The 15,826-nt window shown below is 55.3% G+C and overlaps 1 protein-coding gene across 1 annotated transcript in view; it reads left to right on the top strand.

The window, feature by feature from the left end:
- The window catches only part of NCOR2 (nuclear receptor corepressor 2), a 176,172-nt gene that overhangs the window by 156,040 nt on the left and 4,306 nt on the right, over nucleotides 1–15,826 (top strand). Inside the window, exons 29-44 of the mRNA XM_066331748.1 lie at nucleotides 2,281–2,433; nucleotides 2,828–2,914; nucleotides 3,371–3,645; nucleotides 4,423–4,783; nucleotides 5,489–5,716; nucleotides 5,815–6,060; nucleotides 6,214–6,363; nucleotides 6,779–6,919; nucleotides 7,029–7,191; nucleotides 7,706–8,136; nucleotides 9,577–9,720; nucleotides 9,841–9,980; nucleotides 10,312–10,502; nucleotides 11,899–12,042; nucleotides 12,341–12,486; nucleotides 13,796–13,849. Of these exons, the coding sequence (XP_066187845.1) occupies nucleotides 2,281–2,433; nucleotides 2,828–2,914; nucleotides 3,371–3,645; nucleotides 4,423–4,783; nucleotides 5,489–5,716; nucleotides 5,815–6,060; nucleotides 6,214–6,363; nucleotides 6,779–6,919; nucleotides 7,029–7,191; nucleotides 7,706–8,136; nucleotides 9,577–9,720; nucleotides 9,841–9,980; nucleotides 10,312–10,502; nucleotides 11,899–12,042; nucleotides 12,341–12,486; nucleotides 13,796–13,849 (3,054 nt within the window). The remainder of the gene's footprint in view (nucleotides 1–2,280; nucleotides 2,434–2,827; nucleotides 2,915–3,370; nucleotides 3,646–4,422; nucleotides 4,784–5,488; nucleotides 5,717–5,814; nucleotides 6,061–6,213; nucleotides 6,364–6,778; nucleotides 6,920–7,028; nucleotides 7,192–7,705; nucleotides 8,137–9,576; nucleotides 9,721–9,840; nucleotides 9,981–10,311; nucleotides 10,503–11,898; nucleotides 12,043–12,340; nucleotides 12,487–13,795; nucleotides 13,850–15,826) is intronic.

Raw genomic sequence — 15,826 nt, 5'->3', positions numbered from 1 at the left:
CTTTCCTCGTGCCCACAAGTGTAGGCAGCTCGTTTCATCACGGGCTGAATTGTCTTGTCCGGGGCTGGAGGCAGAGGGTTCAGGTCAGGCCATGGGGACAACTCTCACGCTCCAGCTGATGTCACCTTTGTGTGTGTCCTGGGACCACAGGGACCTTTGAGGACAGGGCTCTGTGCTGTGCCTCTCTCCTGCCACATGGAAACTGGCTCATAGCATGTCCCCCCGGCTCCACTGTCAACTCTAGCCCAGATAAGAAATGTCACCATGGAAGACTTGTGTCTGGATGCCCTTTGGGACAGTTGGCAAGGCTTGGACCAGGAAGTGTTTCAGGACTTGTTTGTGCAAGAAGCTATTTTAATCACCTCTGCCCAGGCTGGGGGTCGAACGAGGCTGATCAGAAATAGCTCCATCGGGGAGAGATGGGGAGGGCTCCTGGCAGTGAGGGCTGCCCGTGCCCAGAGCTGGGATCCCACTCCAGGCAATAAGGCAGAGCTGCAGACCAAACTCTCTCCCCTGTTGTTTGTGTCACCCCCAGTCTCCTTGGCTGCAGCCTGTGTCCGTCACCTCTCGTGCTACCCCCCGTGGACACAGATGAGGAATTAATTTCTTCCTCTCCCCAGCAGCCTTTTACATGCTTGATAGCGTTTATCACGTCTCCAGGGATCCTGTGAGCTGCTGCAGCCTTGCCAGCCTTCCCTCTCTCTTTCCCCCTGTAGAGCCCAGCAAGGCTGAGCAGCCCAGGAACAGAAGAGTTAAAAAAAAAAAAAATTAAATAAGAAAACTGAAACTGTTGGTGATTATGAATTTTGGCAAGCAGAAAAAAAATTGCAAATTCTTTAGTGTCATGAGGGTGCTTAAAATAAAAGAGCTGTAATGAGACGAGATCCTGTAGCATGTGTGAGCTGAATTGTGCTAGATTGGTTATTCTCATCCTGCATATGATTGCTGATGGCTTCTGCAAGGCGAGGGACGTGGGTTTGGAATGGTTTCCTTTCTGTTTAGTCTCTCTTCTCCCTCGCGCCCTCCCCCTGCTTCCCGGTGGCACAAAGGGTGCCTGGGAGCACGTCCCCTCCTGCACAAGGGCTGGTGGCAGCAGATGTGCCTTGATGACAGGGTGCAGGCACATCACCCGCACTTGGGTGCTTGGCTGATTCTGAATGTCACCCCCGGATTTCTCCTGTCAAACGGAGCTGAAGCACAGGCTCAGGCACGGACCCCCTCTTGTTTCCCCACACACAGCCCCAAACACTTTGTGGATTGAGTGGGCGCTGATTGCGGAAGCCAGCAGTGGGTGTGAAGTTGTAATAATCCCATTTTATTAATTACTGGTTTTGCCAAGGAGGAGTTTTGTTCCTGATTGTCCACAATAGAATGAATGTTTTTTAACTTCCCCGCTTTCTCTAATTTCTCTAATAAACCACCTTCTCTGCCCACAAAGAGGAGGATCAGGGCACTGGCAATCCTTGGCAAGGGCAGCCTGGCCAGGGGTGATGGGCAGAGACGTTTGTCTCTCCTAGCTGACATCCTGTTTGGAGCTCATGGCATAAACCCGAGGCATTCAGCTGGATCAGAAGCTGCTGAATTCACAGCTCACTGCACACCCATTGCCCAGGATGGGTGTGATGCTGGTGGTGGGGCTGTAGCTCAGGACAGATGTCCACTGCTTGTTCACAGGGAACCTGTCCAGCTTTGGATCAGGGGGCAGCCAGGGGTCTCTCCTCACTCTAGTGCTCACTCCATCACTCCTGCTTTGCACCATCTCTCCCAGTTCCTGTGTATGCTCAGTGCTGTTTCAAAGGAGTCATTCCCAGCTTTGCTTCTCCTCCGTTTTCCCTGATTTTCTCACCCAGGGAGTGTCTCGGCAAATGTTAAGGCTGGCCAAGATCCCAAACAGTAGGTGTCTAGCAAAAATCAAAACAAACAGGGGAAAAAAAAACAAAACTCCCCAGACCCAAAGAGCCAAGTTCAGTGGAGCTGCAGCTGCTCCCACTGGCTGAGGGCTGTCCTACAGAATGGCCTCACCAGGGAGGGAGGGAATGGGACACGACAGGGTGGATGCTCCTACCCAAGAGGGAGGCACAGAGCTGGAGTCTGAGGCAGGCAGGGAGGGGAGAAAACACCAGCTGAATTTCCTGGAAGCCAATTCCATGCGATGTTCCTGGCACTGTGTAACAGCGGCTGGGATGGGACCCGACCCCTCAGCAACGCACACAAACAGCAGTAAACACCCTCTCTTGGCCCGTGCTGACTTTCTATGCCTCTTGATGTTCCCTCCCACAGGTGGAGTTGCTGCTTCTCAGTGTCCCAAAGAAGACAGCAGGAGCTCGGGAGCTTCCCATGAGACCACAGGAACTAAGAGGACCTATGATATGATGGAGGGCAGGATCAGCCGGGGCTTATCAGCCCGTGATACCTTATCTACCAGCATTGAAGGTGGGTCTGGATGGAACCTTTCACCTGTGTTATTCTAGATCTCATCTTGTCTCCTGTCTACCTGTGCATCTTCCTGTGCCAGTGTCCTGGCAGTGATTAGCTGTTATCTCAACAGGAGAGGATCTGACCAGCACGGGAAAAAAACACAGAATGTAGACATGTAGACTGGCCTATTTGCCTTTAGTGTTTGTCCTGACAGACCAGCTCCAGGAATTAAAAAAAAAAAAAAAAAAAAAGGCAGCACATTTGGATAAAAGGAAAAAAATAAATAATTTAGAAATTTTTAGCACTTATCCTTGTAGTCCCAGGCATCCCTGGTAACACTGTCATGTATTCATTGTAAATGAGTTCCTGTGTCACAGCCCAGCTTTCCCTCTTGGATCTCTTTGTCTAGGTCTCATGGGCCGAGCGATCCCTCCAGACCGACACAGTCCCCACAACCTAAAGGAGCAGCATCACATGCGAGGCTCCATTACACAAGGTAAAGCCTGCGAGCACAAGATGGGCATGGGCTGGGGAAGCATCTCACCTGCATGGCCCCGTGTTCTTTTTGTCAGAGTGGGATGGGAGGAAGCAGGGATGGGCACGGCAAGGTCCAGCTGCAGATCTTTGCAGCCCCTGCTTTGTGCTCAAAGAGATTTTCAGTCTCGCTCAGCTTCTGCCAACCTAAAATCTGCCAAAGTCAGGGACAAAAGTGACAGTGATTGGCATGAAGCAGGTTGGAATTAGTGTGAAGTGGGTGTAGGAAGTGGTGGTAGATGTGAGGTGGACCAGCTGCGTTAGCGTTGTAGCTCTGTGGGCTCAGTTGGGTACCAGTCCCTGAGTTACATGTGTTAACTAGAGACCCCCTAGAACTGAGTATCTGCATGGGGACTGAGAGTCCAGGGTTTGCCTGGGGAGTCTCCCTCTGCATCCATCATCTGCTTGGGGTTTGCAGGAATACCTCGGTCCTATGTGGAGGCCCATGAGGACTACCTCAGAAGAGAAGCCAAACAGCTCAAGAGGGAAAACACTCCACCAAGGGACTTATCTGATGCCTACAAGGTCAGATCTCACGATCTGACTCCTCTGAAAATGAAATCAGCCCATGAAGACCTGGTAGCCACGGTGAAAGAAGCAGGAAGATCGATCCATGAGATTCCCCGGGAGGAGCTGAGGCGGACCCCAGACATCTCTCTGACCAGACCTCTGAAGGAAGGTTCCATCACGCAGGTGAGTGTGGAGTGAACAGTGGATGAGGCCAGTCCTGCTCAGACTGCTGCCCTTGCACAGATCCCAGGAGCCATTCCCAAGTTAAAAGGAGAGCAGAGAGCTTTGTGTTGCATCACTGGTAAGAACTGACTCTCTGCTTGGGTATAGGTTGTCCTGTCCCATCCTTCAAAGGGATCTCTTCCAATCCAAGCCATCCTATAATCAATCCTTCCCTGCAGATAAATACAAAACCCAGGGAACCCCTGGAATGTTAGGAAAGCAATGATCCATCTAGAGGTGTAAACTAAAGAGGACCCATTTGCCTCTTTTCAAGGACAGAGTGCCCTCGGCATTTGTGACTCTGGGTGCAAATAAACTTGGTCTCCTCCCTTCTTGGGCAAGTGGCAACCCAGCAGGGCCAGTGGTTAGGATGAAACATGGCATGCCATCTCCTGTTGGTCTCCAAATATTTGCAGGGTTCCCATGGAACCTTGCAGTCCTGTCCCATTTCACAGTGTGTGTGTAGGAGAGAGGCGTGATGGGCACAGCCAGCCTTCGGCAGTGACTCATCATCATCTTGTTGGAGCACAACAAGACTTGCAGGATGGGCCCTCCACCCTGCCCTGTGCTGAGTGGTTATCTCCTCTCTGCCCATGGCTGTTGGCTCTTTGACTGAGAAAACTTTGTGCATGGACCCACTGAATGAGGCATCCTGAGTCCTGTTGAAACTCAGTGGGATGCAGTCACTGGGCTCCTGTTCCAGGCCCCTTTGATGTCCCTTCTGCCTCCTGTCCCCAGGGTACCCCACTGAAGTATGACAGCTCTTCCTCCTCGAGTACCAAAAAGCACGATGTGCGCTCCATCATCGGCAGTCCCGGCAGGACTTTTCACTCTGTGCACTCTCTGGATGTCATCCAAGACCCGAGGAACCTGGAAAGAGCTTACGAGGAGAGCCTGAAAAACAGGCCAAGCCCTGTGACAAACTCGGGTGGCTCCATCGCCAGAGGGGCTCCTGTGATTGTACCTGAGCCGGGCAAGCCCCACCAAAGTGCCCTGGGCTATGAGGACCACCAGGCAGGGCACAGCACGGCCTTCAGCAGCCACTTGCACAGAGGGTCTCCGGTCTCCACACGGGAGTCCACGCCACGGCAGCACGAAGGTACCTGGCAAACCTTTTATTGGATGGTAAAATTTCTAACAAGCGAGCAGGTGAGGTGCACGGGAGGTGGCTGCTGACCCCACCTGCCCGGGGGGTTCCCAGCAGGTGCCTGTTGAACCCGTTCTTCCCAGCAGCCCACGCCCACGGCTGACTCATGGCACTGGGGTGGCTGCCAGGGACACTGGGGCTCAGTGCCCTTCCTGGGGGTGCTCACACTGTTGAAGTGAGGGCACCTCACCCGCACCAAAGAGAGACTTGGGTCAAGCGTGGTGAGGCCATTGGTGTTTCAAAAGTGTCATCCCTGTCCCAGCAGTGGCCCACAGCACTCTTTTTTCCATAGGTGGGCAGGAAAGCTTGGGACACTGGGTGGGAGATGTTCACACTTCTCACTTACACCAGCAGCGACCTCCTTGTACTGGAGAGCGTGGGCTGCACCCCTGTCTGTTTGTGCAGCCAGGGTGAATGCACAGATTGCCCAGTGTGGAGGGATGATTTGGGAAAGGCCTCTCTCCCAAGGGGCAACTTGGCCCACCCCGACCTTGGTGGTGTAACAGGGCATGGCAGTGCAGAGAGGAGGGAAAGGTCCCTCGAGTTCAGGGTAGCTGCAGTTGTCCCTGTGGAACATGCTTGGCCAGAGGCATCCCCCAGGGACACGGCTTGGCCGCAGTGCTCAGTCTCTGACTCATTTCCTTCTGCTCTCTGCAGGGAGCATCACTGCTGGGAAGCCAGTGTCCCAGGACAGAAAGATCACCCCCACATCGAGAGAGCTCACCAACTCCAAGTCTCCCCACGCCCCTGTGCCCGACCACCACCACCCCATCTCCCCGTACGAGCACCTGCTCCGCGGCGTCAGCGGCGTCGATCTGTACCGAGGACACATCCCGCTGCCTTTCGACCCCGCCGCCATCCCGAGGGGAATCCAGCTGGAAGCAGGTACCTTGGCTGGGGGCACAGCCTGTTCTTTTCCTCCTCGCCCTCCAAAACCCTGAGGTCTCCGGCGCTTCACATCCGCGCATCCTTTTCTCTCCCAGCTGCTGCTTACTACCTGCCGAGGCATCTGGCTCCGAGCCCCACGTACCCACACCTGTACCCCCCGTACCTCATCCGGGGCTACCCGGACACGGCCGCCATGGAGAACCGCCAGACCATCATCAACGACTACATCACGTCGCAGCAGATGCACCACAACGCCGCAGCCACGGCCATGGCGCAGCGGGCGGACATGCTGCGCGGGCTGTCGCCCCGGGAGCCCTCCCTCGCCCTCAACTATGCAGCAGGTCCTCCCAGCACGGCATTCCAGGGGTTTGGGAATGGGGTTTGGGAGCTGTATGGGAGGAGGAGGCTGGGTGAGGCTGGTGCTGCCAGCTCCAGCACGGCCAAGCTGCAGCAGCTCGGTGTTGTCCTGACAGTCCTCTCCCTTCCCTCTCCAGGCATCATCGACCTGTCCCAAGTGCCACACCTGCCCGTCCTTGTGCCCCCTACCCCTGGCACCTCTGCCACCACCATGGACCGCATCACCTACATCCCTGGACCCCCCCAGACCTTCGGCAGCCGGCACAGCAGCTCCCCGCTCTCCCCAGGTAATGCAGGAGGTTGTTTTTTCAGAGGGAAGATGAGTGAGCGGGATGCTCGTAACCAATCCAAGGGCGTGGGCTCGGCATGCCAGGACGGTTTGGGAGACTCCAAATTAATTCTCACTTAAGGACTGATTCCCTCTCTTTCTACTTGTTGAGGGCTTCCTTGCTTTTGCCCCTTCTTCCCTAAAGCAGACAGCTCTGTGGAAGGTCATACCCTGGAGATGGCACCAGGACAGTTATTCCATGGTTTGTCTGGGGTTTGTTGTGCTGGTTGCCCTCATCTGTCCTGCTCCAGGTGACCTTGGATGGAGCCATTCCTTATCTGCTCTGCAGACACAGCGATGTGAAGAGCAGGCAGCACTCCCTGGGGGAATTGCTGTGTCTGCAGCCCTCTCACTGCCTTTTGGTTGGGTTTCAGGAGGGCCCACGCACATGACCAAACAGTCAGGATCGTCGGTATCCGAGCGGGAACGGGAGCGGGAGCGGGAACGAGAGAGGGAGCGTGAAAAATCCATCCTAGCCTCCACCACAGTGGAGCATGCACCTATCTGGAGACCAGGTAGGCTGGGGAGGAGTCCATCCTCCACCCTGAGACCCGTGCTGGGTGCAGGTAGGCTGAGGGCTGTCGGACAGAGAGCTAAAGAAGCCCTTCCTTGTGCTCTCCCCAGGTACAGAGCAGTCCAGCAGCCGTTCGTCCTCCCACTCTCACAGCCACCAGCACTCTCCTGTCTCACCCCGCACCCACGAGACCATCCAGCAGCGCCCCAGCGTGCTCCACAACACGAGCATGAAGATCATCTCCTCGGAGACCCCCACCCCTTCCGTCCTACGGTACGTTCCCCCCACCGTGGTTTCCAAAGCCTGCCTGGATGCCTGCACCAGCACCTAATTAATGAGCACTTCTGAGAGAGAGGAACGAGGTTGTTTTCCCTTCAGTCTCAGTGGGAGCAGGATTGGGGCTTTCAGGGAAGTTATGATGGGGAGAGGCACATTTTGGTGCCCCAATTATTTTGCTTTTCCTGCTGCCAGGAGAGCAAGTAGGAGTGTGCCTGTGCCCAAATACAGGTATTGCTCCTCTTGCTGAAGATTACCTGGTGTGGAGTTATCAAGGTCTCTGTGACCTGTCCGTGGGTTTTATGTTCTCCAGTCAGTTCATTCAAGCCCAATAACCTGTGGCCAGTTACTGTGGTGGAGGCTCCATCCAAGCCCTCCTTCCTGGCCCTGCGTGGCCCAGCAATATGCTCAGGAGGCCTGAGCTGAAGGCTGAAAACCAAGGCTCTGGTGTCAGCATTCCCTTTCTCCGTGTGCTCCTCTCACCTTGGCCTTGTCTTCATTTTCCCTGCAGATCCTCCTCCACCACTACCACGTCGCCGATCCGCTCCGCCGCCTTCCCCTCGGCCTCCACCCTGCGCTCCTCCCTTGGTGACAGCTACCCGGCCCCTCTGGACCCGGCCATCCTGCAGAAAGAGGCCTCCAGGGCCCGGGAGGCCAAGGCAGAGCGAGCCCAGACTGACAACAACAACGTCTACACCTCAAAGCTGCCCAGTGGGGCCAACCTCGAACAGTCGCCTTCGCCCATTAAAGCCATGGAGTCGAGACCTTTGCCCGCCTCCGGAGCTGGTTCCTCTCATCACTATGGCAGGGGACAGGGGAAAAGCCAGCAGCACCACCACCCTCTGGACCAGCAGCACGCAGCCTCGGGCTCCGAGCAGCACAGCAGAGAAAAGAGTCAAAGTAAACGCTTTTCCATGCAGGAGCAGGAGCTCCGAGCACTCGGTAAGACCACCACGACTGCGGCCAGCTTTATAGATGGGATTATCGTGCACCAAATGTGTTCTTGTAAGGGGCTGGCTGAGCAGCAACTCCATTAGGGATGGGCAGAAATTGGAGGGCAGAGAGCTGTGGCCTGACACCCGTTTTATTTCATTATTTCTTGTTTTTACTAGCACATTTTGGATATTGGCTCCATCAGCTCCCCAAGTGTGCCTGTCCCTCAGCTTTCTGGCCGTTGTGTTATTTTAGACCTATTTATTTTTGTGTGTTTTAACGATCTTCCCTTCTCCCACCCTCTTCTAATTTTTCCAGTTGGCAAGTCCTGTTTTGCAAATACTGTCCAGTTCCTGGTATTGCTTTTTACAGACAATAGCCATTTGCTAATTTTGATTTCCCCATCCTTAGAAATTCCCAGGCAGTCTGTAAGGAACAGTTGTGGGTAATAAATCAAACGAGCAAAGCGGAGAACTGGGACTGTGAGCGTGACAAGGCTGCTGGCCATCAGACAAGCACCTCCCTGCTCATGAGCTGCAGGGTCTCTGAGGGCTTTGTGAGTCTCAGCTTGGATGGGGTCCCTGGGCTCCAGGTGACCTCACTCAGGGTCCTGGGTGCTGCCCAGGGTGGGCACTGTGGCTGTCCTGGGGTCGCTCAGCCCAGCTGTGCTCAGCAGCCGTTTCCAGAGCAGACCACAAGAACCACCTAATGGGAATCTTGTGTAACACACAAAAGCACTGGGATTAGTTATTCCAGTAGAAACTGCTGGGAGGGGGATGGATTTCAAGGTCTGGGTCGTTATTGATGGTACCAACCTTCACTCAGAGCATTCATCCCAGCTCCCACTAGCATGCAGAAACAACAAGCAGCTTTTGGGGATTCAGTGGGACCCCATCTTCAAGTTGCAGCAGCTTCCTTGGCCATCAGTACTGGGAGTTCCTGTCCCGCTCCCCATAACCCAGGGATGGAGAGGATATGGCAGCATGGCTGGGGAGAAGAGCTGCATCCCATCCCACCCCTCAGTCATGTCTGGTCCTGGCACCTTCTAGCAGCCTGTTGCTTTGTAATGCACTTGGAAACCTCTTGTGCAGCCACCTCCATTCTCAGGACATCGCTGTCCCTCCAGGCATAGTGGGGCTTTTAGTGGGTGGAGAAGATGGGGGAACAAATTGTGAACCTGCAGAGGTTGGATTTGGTCCCTGGATCTCATGCTGTCACCAAGAGCTGCTGAGTGTCCAGTTCTGCAGGAATGAGACATCACCTCTTCTCAGCAGCCATCAGCACAGCTGGATGTTGGAGGTGGCCCTGCAGTGTGACCTGCCAGGTCTTCCTCCTTCTCTTTTTTCCTCCACTTTGCTGAACGTGTGACTCCACCCCCAGGCAATGGTGCAGCAGTGCTAAGGAGAAGATAAGTGAGCTCCTGGTTTTAACTCCCTCCCATTTCCTCAGGCTTTCATGGAGGCTACAGCCCCGAGCGGATGGAAGCAGTGAGTCCCGTGAGCTCGCCCAGCCTGTCCCATGAGAAAGGGGCCAAGCTGCTGCAGGACACAGACAAGGGGCACGGGGAACATGACCTGAGGCAGAAGCAGCAAGGTGAGGACAGGGCCTGGCATGGGAGAGCCCAGGCTGGCTGTGCTCCAGTGCTGGGATGGCGTTTGAAGAAGGGGGACACAGATGTCATCTCACTGCTCCTCTGTTCTTGGTGCCCCCCAGGCTCACTGAAGGGCTCGGCTCCTGAAGCCCACCTGCAGCACCTGCGGCAGCCCGACGGCCCCCAGTGCCAGCCCCTGCAGTCCAGCCAGAGCATCAAGGGCATGAACCAGCGGGTGGTCACACTGGCCCAGCACATCAGTGTAAGGAACTGACCTCATCCACCTCCATCACCTTCCTGCTGGGGCTCCAGGGAGGAGGGAGAGCTCAGTGAAACATGTCTGGTGGGGATGGGCTGGCAGTGACCTGGACACCTCTCCAGTTGGGGGCTGGAGAGCAGGGGGCATCACGAGTTTCAGCCCAGGTATTTGTGTCCCCGAGCAGCCCATCACAAAAAGCTGTTGCAGACAGGAGGGAGAAATTCCACCAGCAGACACAAATCAACCAATTTCCCTCCTGCTCACCCTCTTAGCTGCGCCCAGCAAAGGAAAGGCGGAAACCAGCTCCGTTTCTGACTCTTGATTTCCTCTGCAGGAGGTCATCACGCAGGACTACACTCGCCATCACCCCCAGCAGCTCAACTCCCACATCCAGGCGCCGGTGTACTCGTTCCCGGGGGCGGCGTGCCCGGTGCTGGACCTGCGGCGCACGCCCAGCGACGCCTACCTGCCGCAGCAGGAGCACACCTCCGCGCGCGTGTCCCCGCACGGCGAGGGCGGCAAGAGGTGGGCACAGGCAGGGGACAACCCGGGCTGGCACAGGGGGGGTTGTGCCGGGCTGAGCTCACGGGGATCCGGGTGTTTCGGGGGAAGTGGGGTGGGTGTCCTCGGCTGTGTGGCACCAGGCGTGGGTTGGAGTTTGGGGTTGGTCTCTTAGGTTTGGTGCTGTGGGGGTTCATTGCTTACACAGCCCAGCTCCTTTCTCATCTGGGCAGCTTTACCCTGGGGTGGTGCCTCTTGCCATCCCTGTTGTCCTAGAGATGCTCTTTAGACCCCCTTAGAGCCCATGGATAATTCCCTTCCCAATCTTGGTGTCACAGGTGGGCTGTTGAGATCCAGCCTCTTGAGCAGGTTGTTGTCATGGCTGGTTGGGTTCAGAATATCTCCACTGTTTGGAGACAGCACCTCTCTGGCCAGCCTGTTCCCAGCATTTCAGCACTCTTACAGGAAAAAAGGGTTTTCTTATGTTGGGATGGAATTTCACGTGTTTTGTTTGTGCCTGTTGCCTCTTGTCCTGTCGCTGTTCTCAGTCCCTGACCACAGATGATTCTAAAAAGCCTGAAGCAACATGTTTTCCATTGGTTCAAAGTTAATTTTATCTTCATCTTTCCCCATGAATCAGAAGTTTATTAGACATGGGTGCCCTGACAACTGCAGTTGTTCATTTCAGGCACCACCTGTATTTGTTTTAAAGTCACTTTCAAATCGCCTTGCTGCTACAAGGCAGGTCTGATTGCTGTTGTATGGAATTAAAAAATAGGTCTATCTTCCCACCCAAACACCCACCTAGATGTATCCAGGAATGAGTGGTGCCTTGTCAGTAAATGGGATTGTTCTTCCCAGCTCTGCCTGGTCCTAGAGCTGGCTTTATAACATCAAGGAAAAAAGCTCAGCCCTGACCACCCAGTGATGAAAAAAACTGGGGAAAAAAGAGAAACCACAGGAAGAACAAAGACGTGAATTCCCAGAACTCGCTGTGAGGAATTCCTCGCAGACTCGAGCCTGGCTGTCTCCCAGGCTCTGGCCACGGGCAGGCATCAGGGGCCAGTAGTGATCCTCTCCTGCAGCCACCCAGCTCCTGTGTGGCCCTGACAAGGAGCATGGGTTCTGCCTCTGTTGTGTTCACAAACGCAGAGAATCAAAAGCAGCGTCTCTAAAAGGTTACACAGCCCTCCACAGGGATCCGTGTGTCACCAGCAGGTCCCTTCAGGGCTGCTGTGTTTGGGGTGGCTCAGCTGTCCCACTCTCAGGGCATCGGACCCAGGGCTTGGCTCAGCCCAGCACTCTCCCTCTGCCCCGTGCTGAAAAGCACCAGGAATCCTTCTCCCCCTCGCAAGGCCGAGGTGCTGGGCGGGGACGGGGCTGTCCCCGTGCGGTGACGGGATGTCCCCTGTGTGCCCAGGTCCCCGGAGCAGGGCAAGGCGGCGGCGGGGCCGGACAGCTGTATCGAGCCCGTGTCTCCACCAGACGGCGTGGGAGAAGCCGAGCACGCCAAGAGCGCCCCGTACCCCGTCCTGTTCCGAGAGGGAGAGCCCATGGACCAGAGGTAGGGCCCGGGAGCGCCTGGGGATGGGCATGTCCCCACACAGGGCCTGGCCTGGGCTGCTTTCCCTGCTGCCCAAAGCTGTGTCCCATCCCAGGGATGTGACACATCTGTGTTGGTCACAGCTGTTCAACAGCACGGGGGACATTTATTGTTGGGATAAAGGGAGAGGTTGGAGGTGCTGAGTATCCCAGGAGCTCCCAGCCTGATCCTGAGCAGCTACACTGAGGGAAGAGGATCTTTAGGTAGGACTTGGTGCAGGGGACGTTGCAGAGGTTCCCAATGGTGTTTTGCTCTGCAGGATGGGGTCCAAGTCCCCAGGAAACAACACTCAGCGTCCAGCTTTCTTCAGCAAGCTGACCGAAAGCAACTCTGCCATGGTGAAGTCCAAGAAGCAGGAGATCATCAAGAAGCTCAGCACGACCAACAAAAACGAGACGGAGTACAGTAAGAACCTGTGGGGAGGCGAATGCAGGGCAGCAGGGAAGGAAAAGCCTCGAGGACACATGAAGCAGAGGAGATTTGGGAATGGGTGCTGCTGTGTTAAAGGGCTGGGAGCTCCCACACAGCTCTGTCTGCTCTGAAGAGTCAGACTCAATGGTCTTGTGGGTCCTTTCCAAATCAGAATATTCTGTGATTCTCCGAAGTACAAGGCCCAAATATTTCCTAGAATGCTGGGTACTGCTGCCAGCAGTGAGTGTGTGTCTCTGGGGAGGCAATGGGAGACTTCCCAGCCCAGTCTCTGTGCTCTGGGGCTGTCAGTCCCACCCAAACCAGATAACCTCAGTAGGAAGGGAATAATGAGCTGAGCATGGAGGACACTTAAGAGCAATTGATATTTTAATGACTGGCCAGCCAAGCTGGATCCTTCCTCCTTGAGATGCATCTCCCCCCAACCTTACTTTAAGCCCTACATCAATATTGGTGCAGCTCTGTAAAACTAACCAGGCTGGCTCAGATTAGAAATTCAGCCCGTTCATTCATTAACCGCTAATAGAGTAGATAGGATCATAATTTAATTTAGCCCAGCATTATACAGTCAATACTAATTCAATTTGAATCCATCTTACAACAGCTGCATTGGATAAGAGGGACCGAGCTGTCTCGTCTCCTGGATGATGTTACCATGAGCCAACAGTATTGTTATGCCCCTTTGGGGACATGTGGCTGAACCCCCTGACCTTCCACACTTCTCCCTTATCAAGAAAAAATATATAGAAATTGGATACGCCTCTTATTTGATGAGAATTTCTGTTATTCTAAGGAAAGCAATATCCAAGTCAAACAGCTCGGCTAAGAGGGAAAATATTGATTTAACATTTCTTCTCCTCCTCCTTGCCCTCCCCACTGCCCAGACCTGCTCCGTGGATAAGGGGGCATTGAGCCTTTGGAAATCCCAAAGGCAGGAGAGAGGGTTTGTCTTCATGGAGCTTGTAATCCCAAGGGCAGGAGTGGGGAAGGGAGGGAGGCCAGCACTGAGCACAAAGACACTGCCCTGGCTTTCAGGGCTCTGCTTTTTCACCCGTTCCCACCTGGTGAAGGTGCCCCACTGTGGATCTCCCAAAGGCACTGGGAGTTATCCCTGGTCCCAGCCAGCACCCACAGTCCCAGCCCTGTGCCTGGGGCAGCCAGGGTGCTGTCCAGAGTGCTGTGACACAGAGGTGGCAGTCCTGCCTTGGCTGCCACGGCAGCTCCCCCGGCCACTAACCTGCACGTGCTGCTCTCTGTACTGAAGAGCTTCTTTGTTTTTCTCCAGATGTGGGGCAGCCTGGGACAGAGATTTTCAACATGCCAGCGATTACTGGAGCAGGTAACTCCCCACATCCCTGTACCTCATTTCCCACAGGGCTTACAGCTATGGAGAGCATAGCTCAGTAGACTAAAGCATCTCCTTCCTTCTGTTTTCCCTCAAGACCAAGTGTAACAGTTTCTGGGAGGCAGAAGCCTCGGGACACACCGTAACTCCTTGCTGTTGGGTTGGAGAAAGGGCAGTGTAATTCCTTGGGAAGCCTGGCAGAGTTTGAGGAGAGATGAAAGGTCAAGCAAGGGTTGGCCATCTGATGCCATCAGAGAGTTAAACCATCTTAGCAAGGTGGACCTCACACCTGGAGAGAGCACCCTGCTCTTGGTGGGACCTCGTGGTCACCTGTGGGTGGGCAGGAGGGCAGTGGCAGAGGGGAATGTCAGGGTGGGCAGCGGGGTCTCTGTCACTGTGAGCTGGGCACGATGCAGGAGCCAGTTGCAAAAGCAAACTGGGGCGAGAGCAGCAGCCTGTGCTGGGCAAAGTGGCAATGTTGAGGACCAAAAGGGAGATGAGGGGTGCTGGGACAGGAGGAGGTGTTTCCTGGGAGTTGGAGGAGTGCTCAGGCCCACAGCCAGCCCAAGGGGGAACGACAGTGGGAAGCTGTCACTCCGTTGCCACCTGCAACATGTCCAGGTGGACTCACGAATGGAGTGAATCCCCACTGTGGAATACTAATTGCTACTTAATTGATTAAGGATTAATGCTCTCCTACAGCAGGAATGCCTTCAGGTTGTTAATTTTAAGCAGGAGAACAGCAGGTTTTCAGAGCCAAGGACAGGAGATGCTGTGGGCAGGGGTTTGGTGCCTTGGGAGGACCAGTGGTATAGGACTGTCAGTGGAAATGAGTTTGGGAGCAGTGAGCTGGCGTCAGCTGCTGGGGTGAGCAGGTGCAGCCAGGTAGGACCTGAGGGGCCTTGGCAGACAAGATCTGAGGGTCAGTTTTGGCCAGAGAGGACCGGCAAAGACTCTGCCTGCTTTTACAGCAAAACATTCAAACCAGGCTCACGGGAACCTGGGAGCTGTCCCTTTCCAAGCAGAGGGGCAGGGATGCCAGGACGAACAGCCCAGGACGGGCTCAGCTGGGGGGGCCTGGCAGTTTTGTGTCTGTATTTTGCCCTTGCTTGTTCCCTGTACCTGCCACCGCGGGAATGCCGGTGGCGTGGCTGAGCCTCTGGTCCCTGTGCGGTGCTGCTCCATAACTGCATGGCTTGAGACTCACACCCACGCGGACACTTCGCCTCTGCAACCCTGTCCCGCAGCCACAGCCCGGCCCGGGGGGCTCTGGGCCCCTGGGAACCCGGCCTGGGGGAGAAACTGGGGTGGGGGCAGTGGGCAGGGGGCTTGCAGAGAGCTCGAGGAGGGACAGCAGCACAGAGGGACAGCAGGACGCTCCCCTCTCCCCGGGTAGCCCCCACCCAGGCAGGCAGCTCTGTGGGCTACCTGCATCCTGTCACCCCAGGGCCAAATCCAGGCATGTCTTTCTCATCAAGTGTTTTTGTGGGGTGCTGCTTCTTCCTTCCCTGATTTCCTTTATGGGAAACGGCCCCGGCCTCCAAATTCCTGGCACACTGACTTTTGCTATGTGTGCCTATAGAACCCACATCCAAATGACTTTCCTCCTGCCCCCGTGCCCAGCCTGGCTGGGTTGGGAGCACAGCCCCTGCTCCTTGCAGATGCTCCTTAGCGCACAGTGACAAACCCTTCTCCCCGTCCCCTGGCCCCGGGGAACCTTCCCAAAACCCAGATCCCAGAGTGAGTCCCATCCGTCCCACCGCCAGCCCCCGGGGCGGGATGGAGCGGGAGGAGGAGGAGGAGGACGGGTGCATCGCAGCGCTTTAAAGAACAAGATGACAAAGTTTGTTGCTTTGCGAGAATGTGCTGACTGTTTGTTTCTTCCCTTCTCCCTTGTCTCCTTTCTCCCCCTTTCCCCGTCCCCCCCATCTTTCTTCTCATTTGGCTCCCCCCCATCTCCCGTCCCCTCTC

This window comes from Sylvia atricapilla, chromosome 17 (assembly GCF_009819655.1).
Source record: "Sylvia atricapilla isolate bSylAtr1 chromosome 17, bSylAtr1.pri, whole genome shotgun sequence".
Taxonomy (NCBI): domain Eukaryota; kingdom Metazoa; phylum Chordata; class Aves; order Passeriformes; family Sylviidae; genus Sylvia; species Sylvia atricapilla.
Note: the sequence above shows the minus strand (reverse complement) of the source record. Positions and strands in the feature narration are given on the sequence as shown.